This window comes from Lissotriton helveticus, assembly GCF_964261635.1.
Source record: "Lissotriton helveticus chromosome 1_1 unlocalized genomic scaffold, aLisHel1.1 SUPER_1_unloc_2, whole genome shotgun sequence".
NCBI classification, from domain to species: domain Eukaryota; kingdom Metazoa; phylum Chordata; class Amphibia; order Caudata; family Salamandridae; genus Lissotriton; species Lissotriton helveticus.
Genome location: NW_027611659.1, coordinates 2,165,941 through 2,189,170, shown reverse-complemented (window position 1 = coordinate 2,189,170; position 23,230 = coordinate 2,165,941). Strand labels below are relative to the sequence as shown.

General features: G+C 48.0%; 1 protein-coding gene across 1 annotated transcript in view; it reads right to left on the bottom strand.

Annotated features, from left to right (window-relative positions):
- LOC144805712 (NACHT, LRR and PYD domains-containing protein 12-like) overlaps nt 1-23,230 on the bottom strand; it is an 878,524-nt gene that overhangs the window by 176,910 nt on the left and 678,384 nt on the right. The window contains exon 10 of the mRNA XM_078672213.1: nt 6,194-6,367. Coding sequence (XP_078528339.1) covers nt 6,194-6,367 — 174 coding nt within the window. The remainder of the gene's footprint in view (nt 1-6,193; nt 6,368-23,230) is intronic.

Genomic DNA, 23,230 nt, shown 5'->3' with positions numbered 1-23,230 from the left:
CAGTCTAAGCTTACTGTGAACCTCAGCAGCTCTGCTGTCTAAGGACACAGTGAACCTCAGCAGCTCTGCTGTCTAAGCACACCGTGAACCTCAGCAGCTCTGCTGTCTAAGCACACCATGAACCTCAGCAGCTCTGCTGTCTAAGCACACCATGAACCTCAGCAACTCTGCTGTCTCAGAACACCGGGAACCTCAGCAGCTCTGCTGTCTAAGCACACCATGAACCTCAGCAGCTCTACTGTCTAAGCACACCATGAACCTCAGCAGCTCTACTGTCTAAGCACACCATGAACCTCAGCAGCACTACTGTCTAAGCACACCATGAACCTCAGCAGCTCTACTGTCTAAGCACAGAGTGAACCTCAGCAGCTCTGCTGTCTAAGCAGACCATGAACCTCAGCAGCTCTGCTGTCTAAGCACACCTTGAACCTCAGCAGCTTTGCTGTCTAATCACATCATGAACCTCAGCAGCTCTGCTGTCTAAGCACAACGTGAACCGCGGCAGCTCTGCAGTCTAAGCAAACAATGAACCTCAGTAGCTCTGCTGTCTAAGCACACTGTGAACCTCAGCAGTTCTGCTGTCTAAGCAAACCGTGAACCTCAGCAGCTCTACTGTCTAAGCACAGAGTGAACCTCAGCAGCTCTGCTGTCTAAGCACACCATGAACCTCAGCAGCTCTGCTGTCTAAGCACACCTTGAACCTCAGCAGCTTTGCTGTCTAATCACATCATGAACCTCAGCAGCTCTGCTGTCTAAGCACACCGTGAACCGCTGCAGCTCTGCAGTCTAAGCAAACAATAAACCTCAGAAGCTCTGCTGTCTAAGCACACTGTGAACCTCAGCAGTTCTGCTGTCTAAGCACACCGTGAACCTCAGCAGCTCTGCAGTCTAAGCACACCATGAACCTCAGCAGCTCTGCTGTCTCAGCACACCTTGAACCTCAGCAGCTTTGCTGTCTAAGCACACCGTGAACCTCAGCAGCTCTGCTGTCTCAGCACACCTTGAACCTCAGCAGCTCTGCTGTCTAAGCACACAGTGAACCTTAGCAGCTCTGCTGTCTAAGCAAACCCTGAACCTCAGCAGCTCTGCAGTCTAAGCACAACAAGAACCTCAGCAGCTCTGCTGTCTAAGCACACCGTGAACCTCAGCAGCTCTGCTGTCTAAGCACACCATGAACCTCAGCAGCTCTGCTGTCTAAGCACAGCTGAACCTCAGCAGCTCTGCTGTCTATACACACAGTGAACCTCAGCAGCTCTGCTGTCAAAGCACAGAGTGAACCTCAGCAGCTCTGCTGTCTAAGAACACCATAAACCTCAGCAGCTCTGCTGTCTAAGCACACCATGAATCTCAGCAGATCTGCTGTCTTAGCACACCATGAACCTCAGCAGCTCTGCTGTCTAAGCACACCATGAATCTCAGCAGCTCTGCTGTCTAAACACAGAGTGAACCTCAGCAACTCTGATGTCTAAGCACACAGTGAACCTCAGCAGCTCTGCTGTCTAAGCACAATGTGAACCTCAGCAGCTCTGCTGTCTAAGCACACCATGAGCCTCAGCAGCTCTGCTGTCTAAGCACACCGTGAACCTCAGGAGCTTTGCTGTCTAAGCACACCATGAACCTCAGCAGCTCTGCAGTCTAAGCACACTGTGAACCTCAGCAGCTCTGCAGTCTAAGGATACTGTGAACCTCAGCAGCTCTGCTGTCTAATCACACCATTAACCTCAGCAGCTCTGCTGTCTAAGCACACTGTGAACCTCAGCAGCTCTGCAGTCTAAGCTTACTGTGAACCTCAGCAGCTCTGCTATCTAAGCACACTGTGAACCTCAGCAGCTCTGCTGTCTAAGCACACCGTGAACCTCAGCAGCTCTGCTGTCTAAGCACACCATGAACCTCAGCAGCTCTGCTGCCTAAGCACACCATGAACCTCAGCAACTCTGCTGTCTCAGCACACCGTGAACCTCAGCAGCTCTGCTGACTAAGCACACCATGAACCTCAGCAGCTCTACTGTCTAAGCACACCATGAACCTCAGCAGCTCTACTGTCTAAGCACACCATGAACCTCAGCAGCTCTACTGTCTAAGCACACCATGAACCTCAGCAGCTCTACTGTCCAAACACAGAGTGAACCTCAGCAGCTCTGCTGTCTAAGCACACCATGAACCTCAGCAGCTCTGCTGTCTAAGCACACCTTGAACCTCAGCAGCTTTGCTGTCTAATCACATCATGAACCTCAGCAGCTCTGCTCTCTAAGCACACCGTGAACCGCGGCAGCTCTGCAGTCTAAGCAAACAATGAACCTCAGCAGCTCTGCTGTCTAAGCACACTGTGAACCTCAGCAGTTCTGCTGTCTAAGCACACCGTGAACCTCAGCAGCTCTACTGTCTAAGCACAGAGTGAACCTCAGCAACTCTGATGTCTAAGCACACTGTAAACCTGAGCAGCTCTGCTGTCTAAGCACACCATGAACCTCAGCAGCTCTGCTGTCTAAACACACAGTGAACCTCAGCAGCTCTGCTGTCTAGGCACACTGTGAACCTCAGCAGCTCTGCTGTCTAAGCACACCATGAACCTTAGCAGCTCTGCAGTCTAAGCAAACAATGAACCTCAGCAGCTCTGCTGTCTAAGCACACTGTGAACCTCAGCAGTTCTGCTGTCTAAGCACACCGTGAACCTCAGCAGCTCTGCTGTCTAAGCACAGAGTGAACCTCAGCAACTCTGATGTCTAAGCACACTGTAAACCTGAGCAGCTCTGCTGTCTAAGCACACCATGAACCTCAGCAGCTCTGCTGTCTAAACACACAGTGAACCTCAGCAGCTCTGCTGTCTAGGCACACTGTGAACCTCAGCAGCTCTGCTGTCTAAGTACACCATGAACCTTAGCAGCTCTGCTGTCTAAGCACACCGTGAACCTCAGCAGCTCTGCTGTCTAAGTACACAGTGAACCTCAGCAGCTCTGCTGTCAAAGCACAGAGTGAACCTCAGCAGCTCTGCTGTCTAAGCACACTGTGAACCTCAGCAGCTCTGCTGTCTAAGCACAGAGTGAACCTCAGCAGCTCTGCTGTCTAAGCACACCAATAACCTCAGCAACTCTGCTGTCTCAGCACACCATGAACCTCAGCAGCTCTGCTGTCTGAGCACACCATGAACCTCAGCAGCTCTGGTGTCTAAGCACACCGTGAACCTCAGCAGCTCTGCTGTCTAAGCACACCGTGAACCTCAGCAGCTCTGCTGTCTACGAACACCATCAAACTCAGCAGCTCTGCTGTCTAAGCACAGAGTGAACCTCAGCAGCTCTGCTGTCTAAGCACACAGTGAACCTCAGCAGCTCTGCTGTCTAAGAAAACCCTGAACCTCAACAGCTCTGCAGTCTAAGTACAACAAGAACCTCAGCAGCTCTGCTGTCTAAGCACACCGTGAACCTCAGCAGCTCTGCTGTCTAAGCACACCATGAACCTCAGCAGCTCTGCTGTCTAAGCACAGCTGAACCTCAGCAGCTCTGCTGTCTATACACACAGTGAACCTCAGCAGCTCTGCTGTCAAAGCACAGAGTGAACCTCAGCACCTCTGCTGTCTAAGAACACCATAAACCTCAGCAGCTCTGCTGTCTAAGCACACCATGAATCTCAGCAGCTCTGCTGTCTTAGCACACCATGAACCTCAGCAGCTCTGCTGTCTAAGCACACCATGAATCTCAGCAGCTCTGCTGTCTAAACACAGAGTGAACCTCAGCAACTCTGATGTCTAAGCACACAGTGAAACTCAGCAGGTCTGCTGTCTAAGCACACTGTGAACCTCAGCAGCTCTGCTGTCTAAGCACACCATGAGCCTCAGCAGCTCTGCTGTCTAAGCACACCGTGAACCTCAGGAGCTCTGCTGTCTAAGCACACCATGAACGTCAGCAGCTCTGCTGTCTAAGCACACTGTGAACCTCAGCAGCTCTGCAGTCTAAGCATACTGTGAACCTCAGCAGCTCTGCTGTCTAAGCACACCATGAACCTCAGCAGCTCTGCTGTCTAAGCACGCTGTGAACCTCAGCAACTCTGCAGTCTAAGCTTACTGTGAACCTCAGCAGCTCTGCTGTCTAAGGACACTGTGAACCTCAGCAGCTCTGCTGTCTAAGCACACCGTGAACCTCAGCAGCTCTGCTGTCTAAGCACACCATGAACCTCAGCAGCTCTGCTGTCTAAGCACACCATGAACCTCAGCAACTCTGCTGTCTCAGAACACCGGGAACCTCAGCAGCTCTGCTGTCTAAGCACACCATGAACCTCAGCAGCTCTACTGTCTAAGCACACCATGAACCTCAGCAGCTCTACTGTCTAAGCACACCATGAACCTCAGCAGCTCTACTGTCTAAGCACACCATGAACCTCAGCAGCTCTACTGTCTAAGCACAGAGTGAACCTCAGCAGCTCTGCTGTCTAAGCAGACCATGAACCTCAGCAGCTCTGCTGTCTAAGCACACCTTGAACCTCAGCAGCTTTGCTGTCTAATCACATCATGAACCTCAGCAGCTCAGCTGTCTAAGCACAACGTGAACCGCGGCAGCTCTGCAGTCTAAGCAAACAATGAACCTCAGTAGCTCTGCTGTCTAAGCACACTGTGAACCTCAGCAGTTCTGCTGTCTAAGCACACCGTGAACCTCAGCAGCTCTACTGTCTAAGCACAGAGTGAACCTCAGCAGCTCTGCTGTCTAAGCATCCATGAACCTCAGCAGCTCTGCTGTCTAACCACACCTTGAACCTCAGCAGCTTTGCTGTCTAATCACATCATGAACCTCAGCAGCTCTGCTGTCTAAGCACACCGTGAACCGCGGCAGCTCTGCAGTCTAAGCAAACAATGAACCTCAGCAGCTCTGCTGTCTAAGCACACTGTGAACCTCAGCAGTTCTGCTGTCTAAGCACACCGTGAACCTCAGCAGCTCTGCAGTCTAAGCACACCGTGAACCTCAGCAGCTCTGCTGTCTCAGCACACCTTGAACCTCAGCAGCTTTGCTGTCTAAGCACACCGTGAACCTCAGCAGCTCTGCTGTCTCAGCACACCTTGAACCTCAGCAGCTTTGCTGTCTAAGCACATCATGAACCTCAGCAGCTCTGCTGTCTAAGCACACTGTGAACCTCAGCAGCTCTGCTGTCTAAGCACACCATGAACCTCAGCAGCTCTGCAGTCTAAGCACACTTTGAACCTCAGCAGGTCTGCTGTCTAAACACACCATGAACCTCAGCAGCTCTGCTGTCTAAACACACCATGAACCTCAGCAGCTCTGCTGTCTAAGCTCACCGTGAACCTCAGCAGCTCTGCGGTCTAAGCACACAGTGAACCTTAGCAGCTCTGCTGTCTAAGCACACCGTGAACCTCAGCAGCTCTGCTGTCTAAGCACACCATGAACCTCAGCAGCTCTGCTGTCTAAGCATACCATGAACCTCAGCAACTCTGCTGTCTAAGCACACTGTGAACCTCAGCAGCTCTGCTGTCTAAATACACTGTGAACCTCAGCAGCACTGCTGTCTCAGCACACCATGAACCTCAGCAGCTCCGCTGTCTAAGCGCACTGGGAACCACAGCTACCCCTTTCAGCAGCCTGCTCCACTTTTCATCTGACAGATGATCCTCTCTGCACCCTGCTCTACCTTTCATTTCACAGCTGCCTCTCTCTATAGCCTGCTCTGCTTTTCATCTTACAACTGCCTTCTCTGTAGCCTACTCTCCCTTTCATCTTACAGCTTCCTCCTTCAGAATGTGAAGAGCGCCTCAGAGCCCCCCCAGCGAATGAAGAGGGATTCTGAGCCCCCCCGTGTCTCACTGACATTCCTCTGCCTCGTATCCAGCAGCCAGTCTGTTAACAGCAGGGAGACTGGTGGGATAGGTGCCCTCACTGGAAGGAACAGACCTGCCCTCTAGTTAAGGTCTATTCCATTTTATCCCAAATACCAGATAAACAGACTTTAAAAAGTGCCCCTCAGCACTATGGCACGGGCTTCTTTCATGACCATGGATTGGGGCTTGGGTACCCCCACTTCACATACCGGACTTAATTCACTAATGTTATTAATGGGAGCCTTTATCACGACATTAACAGAAAAGAGGCAATCATGTAAATATTTAAATGCATTTGTACAATATATGTGTGAGCCCCACCTACGAAGTATATTTAGAAATCAATGACGTGATAAGAACTGTGCAGCTCTGTACCTCAGGGTCTGTAGTTTGCAGTTTGTATGTTTTAGGCCTTCACACAACTTCTTCACTCCAGTGTCTTGCAGCTCTTCATTGCGGCTCAGCTCGAGCTCTGTGAGAGATGAGTTTGTTTCCAGGACAGAGGCGAGGTCTCCGCAGCATGAACCGGTGAGGGAGCAGTGCTCCAACCTGCAGGACAGAGGAGACATGGAGAGGAGTAAAGCAGAGCACTGACAGGGGCGTCACAACTTCAGTTTTATCTTCATTTCCTTCCCGTCCTTGACTTACTCCCCTCTAATGACACATCCCACCTTACAAAGCCAACAATGCCCTGTTTATATAGTAACTCATGAGGGGAGTTCAGAATAGCAGAGGCGGAAATACATGGACATATCTATAAATATATTAATGAGTGTTTTATGCTGGAGACTCTGCTGCGGTGTGAATAGTGAACTCACAACTTTGGTAGTCGTTGCGGCGTCCTGCCTATTAATACACTCTTGTAATGTCGGTTAGATAAACACGTATTCTCATCTCCTTCATCAATAACAATAACAATAAAATCCATAGCATAAATGAAAGGCTTGTTTTTTTAAACCATCATTAGTAAAATACCACATCAGTAATGATTTACATTTTTAAGTTTGCAATGACTTATGTCTGCGATAAAAAGGTAATTAACATCCGCACAGCCTGACAAGGGGAGACCAAATGCCTTTGTCAGTGCTTGTTTTATTGTGCTTGAAGCACACCATCGAAGCGCAAGTGATTCCTGCCTTTCTCTCCATCTCTCAGTTTTCCAATCCTCTCCCCCTCGTGCTCTCCCTCCCCCTTTGCTTTCAGATGCCCCCCCACCCTCCTGCTTCCCATTTCATTTTCATCTCCGCCTGGATCTCTATCGGGTGATTGGCCGCTCTTTATAAATCCTGATGGATTGATGTATTGATTGATTGAGAGGTGTCACCGGAGAGGCTGCTCTCAGTCAATCCTTCACCCTCTTCCCTCAGGGAAAAGGACTTTAAAGAGGGGTGAGTTTCTGACTGAAGCCTTTTACAGCCAGCCTTCACCCTGTAGAAAGATCTCAGCAGAGAGGCCATGTTCTCATTAGACTGAATCATTCCCTCTGTGTGGAGTTGTATAAGGAAGAGCGAGTCTGTCCTCAAACTCCACCATACATAATCTGTACCTGTTACCACGCGCTACCGCGGGGCCTGGCCTCTCTCTAAACCTTGTACACAGACCCTTGAATCTGTTCAGATATCAGTAGACAGCTGGCTGTTTGTAAACCCATTCAAACCCTGCGTTCCCTCAGAGACAAGGCCTCTGTAGAGGGGTGATTTACTCACTAAAGCTTTTCACTCTCAACCTTTACGCATGAGAGAGGCCATGTTGCCATAAAAACCAAGCATTCACCCTGTTTAGAGTTGTAAGAAATGGAGTCAGTATTTTATCAAACTCCGCCATATATATCTGCCCCTGTTAAGATGTGATAACTCAAGGCCTCGTGCTCCTCTGAAGCCTTCTACACAGACCCTTGTGGAGGGTTCGCGAGAGCATGAACCGGAGGGTTCACCCCCCTCGGGGTGCACACGAGGGATTGTTTTACTCGCTCTGGAGGCCTCCTGCAGACTTCACAGACCTAGAGCTCAAAGTTAAGAAAGCATCAATATAGCTATTAATACCCTGCTTGTTATGAATGCATGGACGGGCTTCTGATAAGAAACCTTCACCCATTGGTCTGTTAAATCGTCGTTCACACTTTGCTTCCACAGCAGACAGCAGGGCACTCAAAGGCCTGTGCACTTTGTTCACATCTGCCTAAAGATAGTTCCTTGATTTTTAGTGACAAACAGGATTTAAAATGTGTTATTTAATTTTATATTCATTTTACAGAATGGTTATTTCTTTTTCCCTGGACTTTGGATGCCCAGTTAGATGATAATTTATTTACTTTTTTTTGTTCTAATATTTTATTGGTGTGAGAAGTTGGCCTGGTAGGGGATGTTTCCAATTCTGGAACCACCTACTACCTGACCAAACAATCCCTTATGGTGTCTGGTTGTAAGTCAACCTTATTAGACAAGCTATCCTAGGGGTAGCATGGACTAAGCAGCCTAAAGGCTTAACTTAAGAGGTCGTGTTAAGCGAGCTGTTTTACCACATACAATCCTGTAATACCAAATGAAAGGACACCACACAAGTATATATTATAAAAATATATGTGTTTATTACTAAAAACAATCCCCAGTATTCTTTATGAATAAAGGGGCACAAGCGTTAAATCAAAAAAAGCACTGTTTAAACATACAAGTTGCACAATTATGGATGAGGGCAGGGGGCCACTCAAACCATATACTAAACAAGTGGTATAAGAGAGGCCACTCGAACAGTGGTTAGGCCTAGGGCCTAGGGAATCGCTGGGAGCAGTCAGGACAAGCAATGCTGAAGTCGGGAATGGCCCTCGGGATTCGGGAGATGTGCGGAAAGCGCACGCATGCACCAATGTTAACCAATGGTGCGTAAAAGTCAAATAGTTAAAGTTTAAGGACACTTCCGCTGAACCTAGAGGAACAAAACTTAACACACAGACCCTAGAGGTGTGCACCAGTGTGGGAACACCGGCGGAGCAAAGTTACCTCACCCACAGGAAGTGGGTGCACAGGGTCGAAGTGGCGTCGGGTTTTGACACGCAGGCTCTTGGTGCTTGGAGCTGAAAGGGCTGCAGGCAGGGTGAAGACGAAGTGTCCGGTGGAGTCCAAGGGTGGACTCAAGTTGTAGAGTACCTGAAAGCAGAGGGGACAGAGTCTGGGTCACTCAGCAGTGACCAGGGTGGAACCAGGACGGAAGCAGGCAATGTCGGGCGCAATCAGGTGGTCGTCGAGGAGCTTCTCTCCGCTGTCACGTGGGCTCTGGGGCATCTGCGACGTCCAGGAGCAGGTCACGATCTGTCCCACGCAGGCTCTCACCGTCGGTGCAGTCGGCTTCAGGTTTGGAGCAAACAAGCCTTGGTAAGAGCAATCCACGCAGGATCGGAAGATTGCCTCTCACTCGGACCAGGAAGGTCAGAGTCGGGGCTCCTTTTCAGGGGAGCTGGTGTGGATCTGGAGCAACCAGATTCACGAGTCTTCTTCGGTAGTTCGTCGGCACAGGGACCACAAGCCAGCTGGCAAGTGACCGGGCCAACGCGTTGAGCCAAATCGTGCCAAAGGGCCCCACGCAGCACTCGTCGAGTGTGGAGGGCTGAACTTCGGCTCAGGAGTAGCTCAGGGTGGGGGCTTCTCAAACCCCGGTGTACAGCTTCGAGGGTCACTCGTGGGCTGCACGGTCAGCGTCTCGTGGTCACTTCAAGATGGCGTGCCCCACGCTTCCGGTCGCCTCCACGGGTCTCAGCTTTGCAGGGACTGTGGATCGGGCTGTTAGAAGCTGGGCAGGCTTGATCTCGTCGATCTCAGTCGCTCGAGTTCTGGCGGGAACTGCAACTAAGTAGACGTCGAGGGCTGGATGGTGCCTGCTGCTGCAGGGTGGTCACTCCTTGACCACAAGGGAGATTCTTCGGGCTTCCACGTTGGGATGGAGGGCGAAGGGTCCAGAATATCGTTTCAAATGTTTCTTCCAGGAAATCTGATGTGCATTGGCACTGCTCCCACTCTTATTCGAATCTGGTGGGCGTGATTACCTGCTAGGTCCCCTCCTATGGGTGGGACCCAGGAAGTGGGTGGATACACCCCCTTCCTTTGATCCAGGCCGCCCTGGCACGAGGGCTGGAGTGCCCCAGAACCGGTTTGGCCGGATTATGCAAGGGGCAGCCTTGTGCGCCCCAGGCAGTGTCTGGTTTCTTTCAAACCTCCCTGCTACAATACACTATCTCCTGTCTGGAGGGCGGTGACACCCTCCTGTGACAGGAAACCCTTTGTCCAGGACCCCCTTGACTGGGTTTCGGTCAGCTCCAGGGGTCCAGACATTTGTCTGTGGCAGAGGCATCCATTTTGTGGATCTTAAGGCCTTTGGAGAAATCAACCGCATTAAAGTGAAGTAACATGTCTTACCCCTCTAGAGGGGTGGAATGCCATCCCCGTCGCCAGAACTGGCGAGGGGATGGTATTCCAAAGCGTATGACACCTTACACGACATGTTTTGATAAAGCCAAACCAGAGTTGCTAAATAACCGCGAGGATTATAAGGCACTTAATAGTATATGGTATGGCATTATCCTGAAACAGCTTAGGGATTTGTTCCCGACGGCTGCAGACAGGCTCAGCTCATGCTAGAGCTCCATCTCACATAAAAACCATGCACCCAGCCTCCAGGATTGGTGAGGCCTGTCTATAGGAGTGGCTCACAGGTTTACATGTGTCCAGATATAGGTTTAGACATAGGTATACTATATCTAAGCAAGGGGTGTGTACACCACCTTACCCCAGCTGAGTGATCAGCCAGTTGTGTCAATTTAAGAACCAGCCAGGGGTGGCAAAAGATATGCTGCAGCCCCTGGTAGGCCTTAGTGGCTCCTGTGCCCTGTGCACCTATAGTGCATTCTACAGGGGCTGACAAGGAGTCCATTTCCAATTGGTATGTGCCTATAGCACATGTGTCATTAATTTAGTGAGAGAACAGCAGGCTGGGGGTCTGATCAGCAGGCCCACAGCCTCAGTTGTCGAAAACCAGTGAAGCAAAAAGCAAAAATTTGGGGTGACCATAGGATAGCAGACCCTACTCTCCTACACAACCCCCCCCCAAACGCAGGGACATTAAACTAACCTTGACCAGATAAGTCTTCATGTTCTAAGTGGAAGTACCTGGAGAGACCATCTGCATTACCATGGTCAGTCCCTGGGCGGTGCTCCACTGTAAAGTCCATCCCCTGTAGGGAAATGGACCACCTGAGCAGTTTGGGATTTTCACCCTTCATCTGATTAAGCCATAAGAGGGGCTTATGGTCTGTTTGCACCAGGAAGTGAGTTCCAAACAAGTAGGACCTCAACTTCTTTAATGCCCAAACCACAGCAAAGGCCTCCCTCTCAATGGCTGACCAACGTTTTTCTCTTGGGGTTAGCCTCCTGCTAATGAAAGCAATTGGCTGGTCTTGACCATCTTGATTAAGTTGTGAGAGTACAGCTCCCACCCCCAACTCAGAAGCATCTGTCTGAACAATGAACTGTTTGGAGTAGTCAGGACTCTTTAGGATAGGTGCAGAGCACATGGCCTTCTTCAGGTCTTCAAATGCCTTCTGACAGCTAACTGTCCACTGAACCTTTTTTGGCATCTTCTTGGATGTCAAGTCATTTAATGGTGTCACTATAGACCCATAGTTTTTCACAAACTTTCTGTAATACCCAGTCAGGCCCAAGAAGGCTCTGACTTGTGTCTGGGTAACTGGAGGAGCCCAGTCCTGTATGGCCTGGATTTTGCTTTCCAGTGGCTGAACCTGGCCTCCACCTACTAGGTGGCCCAGGTATACAACCTTACTCTGCCCTATCTGGCACTTTGTGGCCTTGATAGTTAGGCCTGCCTTTTGCAGGGCCTCCAAAACTTTCTTCAGGTGGATCAGGTGATCCTCCCAGGTGGAGCTAAAGACAGCAATATCATCCAGATAAGCTGCACAAAAGTCATCCAACCCAGTAAGGACTTGGTTCACCAACCTTTGGAAAGTGGCAGGTGCATTCTTCAAACCAAAGGGCATTACCACAAACTGATAATGTCCACTAGGGGTAGAGAATGCTGTTTTGGCTTTTGACTCCTCAGCTAGTCTGATTTGCCAGTAGCCAGCTGTCAGATCAAATGTGCTCAGAAACTTGGCAGAAGCCAATCTGTCAATGAGCTCATCTGCTCTTGGAATGGGGTGAGCATCTGTCCTAGTGACAGCATTGAGACCCCTGTAATCCACGCAAAACCTCATTTCTCTCTTACCATCTTGGGTATGAGGTTTTGGCACCAGGACTACTGGGCTGGCCCATGGGCTCTCTGATGGCTCAATCACTCCAAGCTCCAACATCTTTTGCACCTCAGCCTTGATGCAATCCCTGACATGATCAGGTTGCCTGTAGATCTTATTCTTGACAGGCAGACTGTCACCAGTGTCCACAACATGGGTACACCAGTCAGTTTGGCTGGGTGTGAGTGAAAACATTTGCCTGTGAGCCTGCAAAACTTGTCTGCAGTCCCTCTGTTGCTGGTCAGTGAGGCTGCCTGCCAAGGCTACTCCATCAACTGAACCATCATCAGGGTTCTGGGAAAGCAGGTCTGGGAGAGGGTCACTCTCTTCCTCCTGTTCCCCATCTGTGGCCATGAGCAAGCTCATGTCCTCCCTGTCTACAAATGCTTTCAAGCGATTCACATGGATTACCCTGTGAGGGCTCCTGGGTGTTCCAAAGTCTACCAAGTAGGTGACTTCCCCTTTCTTCTCAATAATAGGATAGGGTCCACTCCATTTGTCTTGGAGTGCTGCTGGAGCCACTGGCTCCAGTACCCATACCTTCTGTCCTGGTTGGAACTCTACCAGTACAGCCTTTTGGTCATGCCAAGCTTTCTGCAATTCTTGGCTGGCCTCCAGGTTTTTGGATGCTCTTTCCATGTACTCAGCCATCCTGGAGCGGAGACCAAGTACATAGTCCACTATGTCTAGTTTGGGCTTTTTGAGAGGTAACTCCCATCCTTCCTTCACCAAACACAATGGACCTCTCACAGGGTGGCCAAACAAAAGTTCAAAAGGGCTGTAGCCAACCCCCTTCTGTGGGACCTCTCTGTAAGCAAAGAGCAGGCAGGGTAAAAGAATGTCCCATTTCTGCCTGAGCTTCTCTGGTAATCCTTTTATCATGCCTTTAAGGGTCTTGTTAAATCTCTCCACAAGCCCATTGCATTGTGGATGATATGGGGTGGTAAACTTATAGTTTACTCCACATTCCTTCCACATTGCTTTTAGATAGCTGGACATAAAATTTGTCCCTCTATCTGATAGTACCTCCTTAGGAAAGCCCACTCTTGAGAAAACTGCAATGAGGGCTTTTGCCACCACCGGTGCTGTGGTGGTCCTTAGGGGAATAGCCTCTGGGTACCTGGTGGCATGATCCACTACCACCAGTATGAATCTGTTCCCAGATGCTGTTTGGGGGTCCATTGGACCCACAATATCAATTCCAACTCTCTCAAAGGGGACCCCCACCACAGGTAGTGGTATTAGGGGGGCCTTTGTTGTGCCACCTGACTTACCACTGGCTTGGCAAGTGACACAGGAGCGACAAAACTCCTTGACATCCTCTGACATGTGAGGCCAGTGAAAGTGTGGAACAAGCCTGTCCCACGTCTTGTTCTGGCCTAAGTGTCCTGCAAGGGGAATATCATGGGCCAAGGTAAGGAGGAATCCCCTAAACTGCAGAGGTATCACCAACCTCCTGGTCATGCCAGGCTTGGGGGCTCTAGCCTCTGAGTAAAGGAGTCCCTCATCCCAATACACAGTATGGGTACCTTGGGCATCCCCAGCAGCCTCAGCAGCAGCCTGCTGTCTGAGGGGTTCAAGGGAAGGGCAATCTAATTGAGCCTGCCTCAGGTCTGCCCTTGAGGGTCCCCCTGTCCCCAGAAACTCAACCTGGTCAGGTTCAAGCTCCTCAGAGACAGTCTCCTCTTGGACTGCAGAATCAGTTTCCTCTGAAACCTGATCCTCAACCTGGGGCAAGGTGGAAGGCGAGGCCTTTCCTCTCTTGCTCCTTCTCTTGGGTTGTGGCTGGTCTATTGTCTCAAGATCCACCACTGGTTCAGGAAGGCACTTCTTAGCCTGGGCCCTTGTCATGGCAAGGACATGCTCTGAAATCCCTAGCATTTCTGCATGAGTCCTGTACTCCACTTCTGACCATGCTGAGCTTTCAAGGTCATTGCCTAACAGACAGTCTACTGGTAGGTCTGCACTCACCACAACTTTCTTTAGGCCATCAACCCCTCCCCAGGAGAAGTTCACAACTGCCACACTATGGGAGGTAGTGGAGTTGCTTGCATTGGTTACTAGGTAGCTCTCTCCTAGTACAATCTGTCCAGGGTCCACAAAGCCAGGGGTCACCATGGTGACACTAGCACATGTGTCCCTGTAAGCTTGAGCCAGTTTCTCATTTATTAAGGGAGTCTGCCTGTATTTGCCCAGGTTAGTGGGGCTTACTGCAGTGGGCAACTCAATGTCCACATCATACAGGAGAACTGCCTGTGTAGGGACTCTGACTAGGCCAGATCCTACTTCAATACCCAGGGTCAACCCAGCTACACCCTTGGACTGTGTTCCACCACTGCTTACTGTACTTGGGGTTGCAGTTGCTTTAGGAGCTGTAGTGGTGGGAACTGGATTTGCCTTGGTGCACTCACTGCCCCAGTGTGAAACTGATTTGCAGGTATTACACCAAGGTGTCTTTGGACCTTTGTTCTTCTTCTTCTTGTTACCATTTTGGGAACCACCCTCCTTACTATTAGTTTGGGGGCCTGAAGACTTCTGGTCTTTTTCTTTATCTTTCTGATTCTGATTACCACCCTTCTGGTCTGTTTTCTTCTGGTCACCACCTTGGTTCTGGGGTTTCTGCTTAATCCTTGTTCTGACCCATTTGTCTGCCTTCTTTCCCAATTCTTGGGGAGAGGTCAGATCAGAGTCAATAAGGTATTGATGCAACAGCTGGTTTGTACAGTTATTAAGGATCTGTTCTCTCATCATAAGATTGTACAATCCTGTATAGTCTGAAACTTTACTTCCCTGTAACCAACCCTCCAAAGCCTTAGTGGCACACTCCACAAAATCAGTCCAGTCTTGAGTCTGTGCTTTCTGGGTGTCTCTGAACAACAACCTGTATTGCTCAGTGGTTAGGCCATACCCTTCAATGAGAGCACTCTTCAAAACAGAGTAGTTTTTGGCATCCTCAGGTCTAACTGTGAGGAGCCTGTCCCTCCCTTTCTCAGAAAAGGAGTACCACAAAATTGCAGCCCACTGATTCTCGGGAACCTGCTGTACCATGCAGGCTCTCTCAAGAGCAGTCATCCATTTGTGGATGTCATCCCCTTCTTTAAAGGGGGGCACAATTTTGGTCAGGTTTCTATTGTCATAGGCCCTGTCTTTTTCTCTTGGAAAATTGCTGCCACCAGTGACATCTAAGCCACTTAATTTCTGCTCTCTTGCCAAGGCAAGTTTAGCTTGAGCTAAGGTAAGCTTAGCTTGACTCAGGGCTACCTCCTCTCTCTCTATCTGGAGTCTGACAGCCCTCATTCTAGCCCTATGCTCAGCTTTCTGAGAAGCACTCATGCCTCTCTCTGATTCTCTGGAGGCACTAGAAAGATGAGAGTCCCCTGAGGGAGATCTCACTCTTCTGTTGCCTGGGAGAATCATCTGTTGGGTTCTGGGGAGGTGCTGGCCCTCTCCATTCCCCAGTAGGTCCAAGTTGGCCTGGCTAAGCCTACCAACTGGAACCTGGCTACCCTGATCCTGTACTCCTAAGTCCTCAACATCTGAGTCCTCATCCAAGTCATCATCATCCTCCTCTTCAAGGGGATCAACTGCAGGGGGGTTCCCTCCAGTTCCTGTATCTAGGGAAGCTGCTTTTGCCTTCTCTAAGTCATCCTGTTCTAGGATTTCTACCAGGATTAGGCAGGTGGGGCTTCTGCCCCTTTTTAACCCTCTTGCTTTGCACAAGGCAATCAAGTCTCTGCGGGTTAGTTTGTCATATCCAAAAGTTGCCTGGGTAGGGTCAACTGTCACAGGACTAGACCCTGAGGCATTTCCTGTGTCAGACATGGTTACTAGTGAGGTGTAAGTGGTGCACTTACCTACACTAAGTGTTTTCCTACTGGACCTTGCTAGTGAGTTGTAGTCAGGGGTGTGCTACTCCCTTCAACCTACAACTACTAAGTTCAGTAGAACTTAATATGCTAAGCTTTTGATTTTATATGTACCTAGAGGTACTTGATGTGATCTTTCAATTTGATATAAAGATTGCAATGGTAAAACAACAGCAAGCTCAAATCCGCACCGCTGCTCACCAATGTGAGAAGTTGGCCTGGTAGGGGATGTTTCCAATTCTGGAACCACCTACTACCTGACCAAACAATCCCTTATGGTGTCTGGTTGTAAGTCAACCTTATTAGACAAGCTATCCTAGGGGTAGCATGGACTAAGCAGCCTAAAGGCTTAACTTAAGAGGTCGTGTTAAGCGAGCTGTTTTACCACATACAATCCTGTAATACCAAATGAAAGGACACCACACAAGTATATATTATAAAAATATATGTGTTTATTACTAAAAACAATCCCCAGTATTCTTTATGAATAAAGGGGCACAAGCGTTAAATCAAAAAAAGCACTGTTTAAACATACAAGTTGCACAATTATGGATGAGGGCAGGGGGCCACTCAAACCATATACTAAACAAGTGGTATAAGAGAGGCCACTCGAACAGTGGTTAGGCCTAGGGCCTAGGGAATCGCTGGGAGCAGTCAGGACAAGCAATGCTGAAGTCGGGAATGGCCCTCGGGATTCGGGAGATGTGCGGAAAGCGCACGCATGCACCAATGTTAACCAATGGTGCGTAAAAGTCAAATAGTTAAAGTTTAAGGACACTTCCGCTGAACCTAGAGGAACAAAACTTAACACACAGACCCTAGAGGTGTGCACCAGTGTGGGAACACCGGCGGAGCAAAGTTACCTCACCCACAGGAAGTGGGTGCACAGGGTCGAAGTGGCGTCGGGTTTTGACACGCAGGCTCTTGGTGCTTGGAGCTGAAAGGGCTGCAGGCAGGGTGAAGACGAAGTGTCCGGTGGAGTCCAAGGGTGGACTCAAGTTGTAGAGTACCTGAAAGCAGAGGGGACAGAGTCTGGGTCACTCAGCAGTGACCAGGGTGGAACCAGGACGGAACCAGGCAATGTCGGGCGCAATCAGGTGGTCGTCGAGGAGCTTCTCTCCGCTGTCACGTGGGCTCTGGGGCATCTGCGACGTCCAGGAGCAGGTCACGATCTGTCCCACGCAGGCTCTCACCGTCGGTGCAGTCGGCTTCAGGTTTGGAGCAAACAAGCCTTGGTAAGAGCAATCCACGCAGGATCGGAAGATTGCCTCTCACTCAGACCAGGAAGGTCAGAGTCGGGGCTCCTTTTCAGGGGAGCTGGTGTGGATCTGGAGCAACCAGATTCACGAGTCTTCTTTGGTAGTTCGTCGGCACAGGGACCACAAGCCAGCTGGCAAGTGACCGGGCCAACGCGTTGAGCCAAATCGTGCCAAAGGGCCCCACGCAGCACTCGTCAAGTGTGGAGGGCTGAAATTCGGCTCAGGAGTAGCTCAGGGTGGGGGCTTCTCAAACCCCGGTGTACAGCTTCGAGGGTCACTCGTGGGCTGCACGGTCAGCGTCTCGTGGTCACTTCAAGATGGCGTGCCCCACGCTTCCGGTCGCCTCCACGGGTCTCAGCTTTGCAGGGACTGTGGATCGGGCTGTTAGAAGCTGGGCAGGCTTGATCTCGTCGATCTCAGTTGCTCGAGTTCCGACGGGAACTGCAACTAAGTAGACGTCGAGGGCTGGATGGTGCCTGCTGCTGCAGGGTGGTCACTCCTTGACCACAAGGGAGATTCTTCGGGCTTCCACGTTGGGATGGAGGGCGAAGGGTCCAGAATATCGTTTCAAATGTTTCTTCCAGGAAATCTGATGTGCATTGGCACTGCTCCCACTCTTATTCGAATCTGGTGGGCGTGATTACCTGCTAGGTCCCCTCCTATGGGTGGGACCCAGGAAGTGGGTGGATACACCCCCTTCCTTTGATCCAGGCCGCCCTGGCACGAGGGCTGGAGTGCCCCAGAACCGGTTTGGCCGGATTATGCAAGGGGCAGCCTTGTGCGCCCCAGGCAGTGTCTGGTTTCTTTCAAACCTCCCTGCTACAATACACTATCTCCTGTCTGGAGGGCGGTGACACCCTCCTGTGACAGGAAACCCTTTGTCCAGGACCCCCTTGACTGGGTTTCGGTCAGCTCCAGGGGTCCAGACATTTGTCTGTGGCAGAGGCATCCATTTTGTGGATCTTAAGGCCTTTGGAGAAATCAACCGCATTAAAGTGAAGTAACATGTCTTACCCCTCTAGAGGGGTGGAATGCCATCCCCGTCGCCAGAACTGGCGAGGGGATGGTATTCCAAAGCGTATGACACCTTACACGACATGTTTTGATAAAGCCAAACCAGAGTTGCTAAATAACCGCGAGGATTATAAGGCACTTAATAGTATATGGTATGGCATTATCCTGAAACAGCTTAGGGATTTGTTCCCGACGGCTGCAGACAGGCTCAGCTCATGCTAGAGCTCCATCTCACATAAAAACCATGCACCCAGCCTCCAGGATTGGTGAGGCCTGTCTATAGGAGTGGCTCACAGGTTTACATGTGTCCAGATATAGGTTTAGACATAGGTATACTATATCTAAGCAAGGGGTGTGTACACCACCTTACCCCAGCTGAGTGATCAGCCAGTTGTGTCAATTTAAGAACCAGCCAGGGGTGGCAAAAGATATGCTGCAGCCCCTGGTAGGCCTTAGTGGCTCCTGTGCCCTGTGCACCTATAGTGCATTCTACAGGGGCTGACAAGGAGTCCATTTCCAATTGGTATGTGCCTATAGCACATGTGTCATTAATTTAGTGAGAGAACAGCAGGCTGGGGGTCTGATCAGCAGGCCCACAGCCTCAGTTGTCGAAAACCAGTGAAGCAAAAAGCAAAAATTTGGGGTGACCATAGGATAGCAGACCCTACTCTCCTACAATTGGGTTATAAACGACATATAAATAATTAAGTATATTAAAAAAACAATACACTGACAAAAGAGCAGAATCAAATACAGAGTGTAAACAATCAGAAATAGCTTCTCCATAGCAATGTAGATCATATAGTGTACATACACAAGCAGCAAGGAACCACAATATAAAAGCCAGATGTAATTGCTTGAGAAAAACTGATCAAAAGAAAGGAAAAGGAAAGAGAAGAGAAAAAGAAAAGGAAGAAGGAGAGGAAAAGAGGAAAAAAGAGAAGAAAAAAGAGAGATTAAGTAAGAAAAAGAAAGGAAGGAAGGAGTCTCCTGCAACAAAAGGCTGACACAGGGAAATTAAGACATTGACACAAAGGGATATTGTTCCACCAAACCTTTCGAAGCCAAATCCACATATCTATCCAATGATCTCCAAACCCCACTAGAAATAGAGGGAGAAAGATTATTCTCCTCCACAGAGGTATGAGCTCCACGGAGAAACGAGACCCAGGCCCACCAAGTATGATAAGATAGGGAAGCAAAGGATTTCCACTCCGTAAGAACAACTTTAACCGCAATTGTCTATAGTAAGTCTAATAAATACATATCTAAAGAGTCCAGCGGTGAAGGTAATAATGTAGCCCATGGACCCAATAAGATTAAAGGTAGCGAAAGCTGAAACTGAATGCTAAAAAGTAGCATAAGATGTTTATGAATCGAATCCCAAAAAGGTTGGAGTAAGGAACATTAAAAAAACATGTGTTGGTGTGTACAAGCGACTAATTTGCAACTCCAACAAAGGTCATTGTCTTGAAGATTAAGAGAATGAAGATGAACCGATGTCCAATGTAATAAATTAATAGAAAATAATTTAGACTGAATTAGAGAGGGGGCAATCTTATTACGAAGAGAAAATCTCCCAATAATTTGCCAAGTTTCTGGAGAAATATGTGTAAAAGAATCATGGTCAAAATGATGTAGCCATTTTTGCTGTGTGACCGTAGTCAACGAAGGCGGCGTGGAAGATAGGAATTCATAGATCTTAGATGCCACATGACCCGACTTAAACCACATAGATAAAAGAGAAATTGTATGGGAGATCGGAGCAAAGTTAACCTTAGACACCGCAGCTTTGATCTTCAAAAAGGTATAAAAATCCAGATTAGTAAGAGAATACTGCCGAGCTAAAGAGGAAAAGGGTAATGGATCATGATTAGAATCATAAAGATGTTGAACAAGGGTAATACCCTTGTTAGTCCAATAGGTCACCAAAGGCAGATCAGCCTCCATCTTAATTCTGGGATTGCGCCATAGAGTAGACCACCTAGACTTATGAATTGGAGTAGAAACTTTCCTATCAATCGCTTTAACTATAGTAATAGTATCTAGAATAATAGTACGAGAGAAAGGAATAGACAATGTGGACGTAGTTAAAAAAGATGAAGTAGGTAAAGGCGAAGAGAGATGTCGTTCAATAAATACCCACTGAGGGGTGTGAAAAGTGTCTGTAGCAAACCAAAGAGCCCCTTGAGAGGCCAAGAAAGCCACTTGATAATGGTCCCAATCTGGGAACTTACAACTACCCATGTCATAAGGTTTCCTCAGATGTTTATATGCTATTCTTGCTCTCTTGGCACTCCAAAGAAAGGTGGAAGTGGGAGAGAATCAATTTTGCGGAAGAAAGACGAGGACAATTTAAAAGGAAGCATTGAGGACACAAAATTAATAATGGGAGTGATCATCATTTTTAAAGTTTGAATGCGTCCCCACCATGAAATAAATTTAGGCGACCAGTTGTCCAACAGTTGACGAACCTTAATCAGGGTTTGAGCTTCATTGTACGAAACCGTCTCTGTGATAGTACTACAAAACCAAATCCCCAACTACTTAACACGTTTGGATTGCCATTTGAAATCAGCATCGCCCATATGAGCAGGAAAACATTTCTGTTTTGTCTTTGTTAAGAGTATAACCAGAGACATCAGAAAAAAGCCTAATAGTCTCAGAAATAGCAGGAATTGCAGTAACTATATCATCAGAGAAAATAAGCACATCATCCGCATAAGCAGCTGTTTTAAGACAATGGGGACCAAATTGAAACCCCTTAACCACTTGGCTGCTAAGGGGTATGCATGTAGGTCCATTGACTTTCCATTGAAATCAATGGGAACTACATGACGAGTTACCCTTGTCATTAGCACTGAAGGGGTTAATATCTTGATTAAGGTTAGGTAAACGAAGAAGCGGATCAATAGACAATAAAAACAAAAGAGGAGACAAAGGACACCCCTGTCGAGTACCCTTACACAGATTTAAAAAAGAGGAGGTAGCACCATTAACACTAATATTTGCCCAAGGATGTGAATACAAAGACATCACCATGTTAACAAAGGGATCTCCAAGATTATGAGCACGGAGAACTGCTTGTAGAAAAGGCCAAGAAACCTTATCGAAAGCCTTTTCGGCATCAAGAGCAAGTGCCACAGCGGGTAGAGTGGATAACTTTGCCTTCCCCAGGATATGACAAAATGTTCAAATATTATCCCTAGCCAATCTACCCCTAACAAAACCAGTTTGTGAGGGATCAATACGAAGAGGGATGTACGGTTCTAGACGCTTGGCCAAGATCTTTGCAAAAAATGTTGCTTCCATATTAAGGAGGGAAATAGGATGGAAATTTTGAGGGTCCGAATGATCTTTACCCTCCTTGGGAATTACTACAATAGTAGCGTCTGCTGCAGAGCCAGAGACAGAACCAGTCGAAATAAAAGAATCAAACACGTCTTTAAGGAGGGGTACAAAGGAAGGGAGAAAGGTTTTGTAAAAGAGAATGGTAAATCCATCCGGACCTGGAGCTTTCCCAGAGCGGGTGGCTTTGACAGCATGAATAATTTCATCAAATTCAATCGGTCCCCCCAATTTGGCCCCATCAGAGTCAGATACCGTTTGAATAGGAATTGTATTAAGAAATTGCTGACATTGATCAAGAGAAGATTGCTTGAGGGGAGTGTATAACTTGTTATAATAATCTCGAAAGACCTCAAGGATCTCCTTAGTTTGGAACTTACTAGCACCAGAACTTTCATTAATACAAGATATCTGTATCGATCTGACATTAGATTCTTGGAATTTCAACGTAGCGGCCAAAACCTTCCCAGCACGGTTTTTTAGGAGCAGACGTTTAGAATTCTGAGCTTGGACGCCATTATGAGCTCGCTTAGTCACAACAGAATTATAAGAATATTTAAGATTTTTGATGTCTTGTAAAAGCGACTTATCCGCGGAATGTCTATACAGAGATTCTTTATGTTTAATGTCGATTCGATTAAAAAAACTTTATTCGATTCCAACAAAGAATCATAAAAGTCAAACAATACATTTAAAACATAGTTTGAAAATCATTTGAAAACAATTTTGACCTATAACACTTATTTAGTAAAGACATTTGGTTATATAATCAAAATCAAAATTGTAGCCCATAGCTTTTCAATCCATTTAGGCTAAGTTAATCATGAGTTCCTGATGCCTATGAAAAAATCAATGGCAGAAAAGATCATAAACAACAATATGGATGGGCTACAAAACAAATTCATAGCACCAAGGTTAACCATACCATTTTCTAATCATAAATGACACACGTATAAAATTTAGCATTGCACAACAAACATCAGATGTGGACAAGGTTAACAAATGGTCATAACCCTCTTTATAATGGCATGGTTGCTTTTCCTTAAGGATCGGCTTAATAAACCTGATTCTCGGATCCTTATATAAGGGGCAAAAGAGAACAAAATGCATGGTACTTTGGCTAACCCTATTGTTACAGGGACAGGGGGGCAGTCTCTCACACCAACTCCCCTGTTTTGGAAACGCAAAAAGAAAATGCAAAATGTGTAACCTAAACCTAGTCAAATAGAATCGCCATTGCACATGATTTGTAAAGGTTAAATAAAACTGATGCTGAAAAGTAACCTTAAGAGCGTGAGGCCTAACCAAGGAATGCACAAGTGAGGATTTCCAATAACTTAATTTGATAACAGATTTAATATCTCCCCGAATATTTTCAGGGTTATCAAAAATGTCACCAAGGCCTATTTTGTGGAGTGTTGTATTAACATAGGATAGCCACGGGATCTTATTCGTGTTCGTCAATTTTAAACAATCCCGAAGGATGTCTCTGGATAATTGTAGATCCTCCGATAGCCATATTTTGCCCCATAATAATAGGGGGGAAAGGTGTATAATGTCACTCACATAACTCAGACCTATCTCCTCATGGGCAAATCTATTTGAAGAACTTAATGGAATAGCCAATAGACGC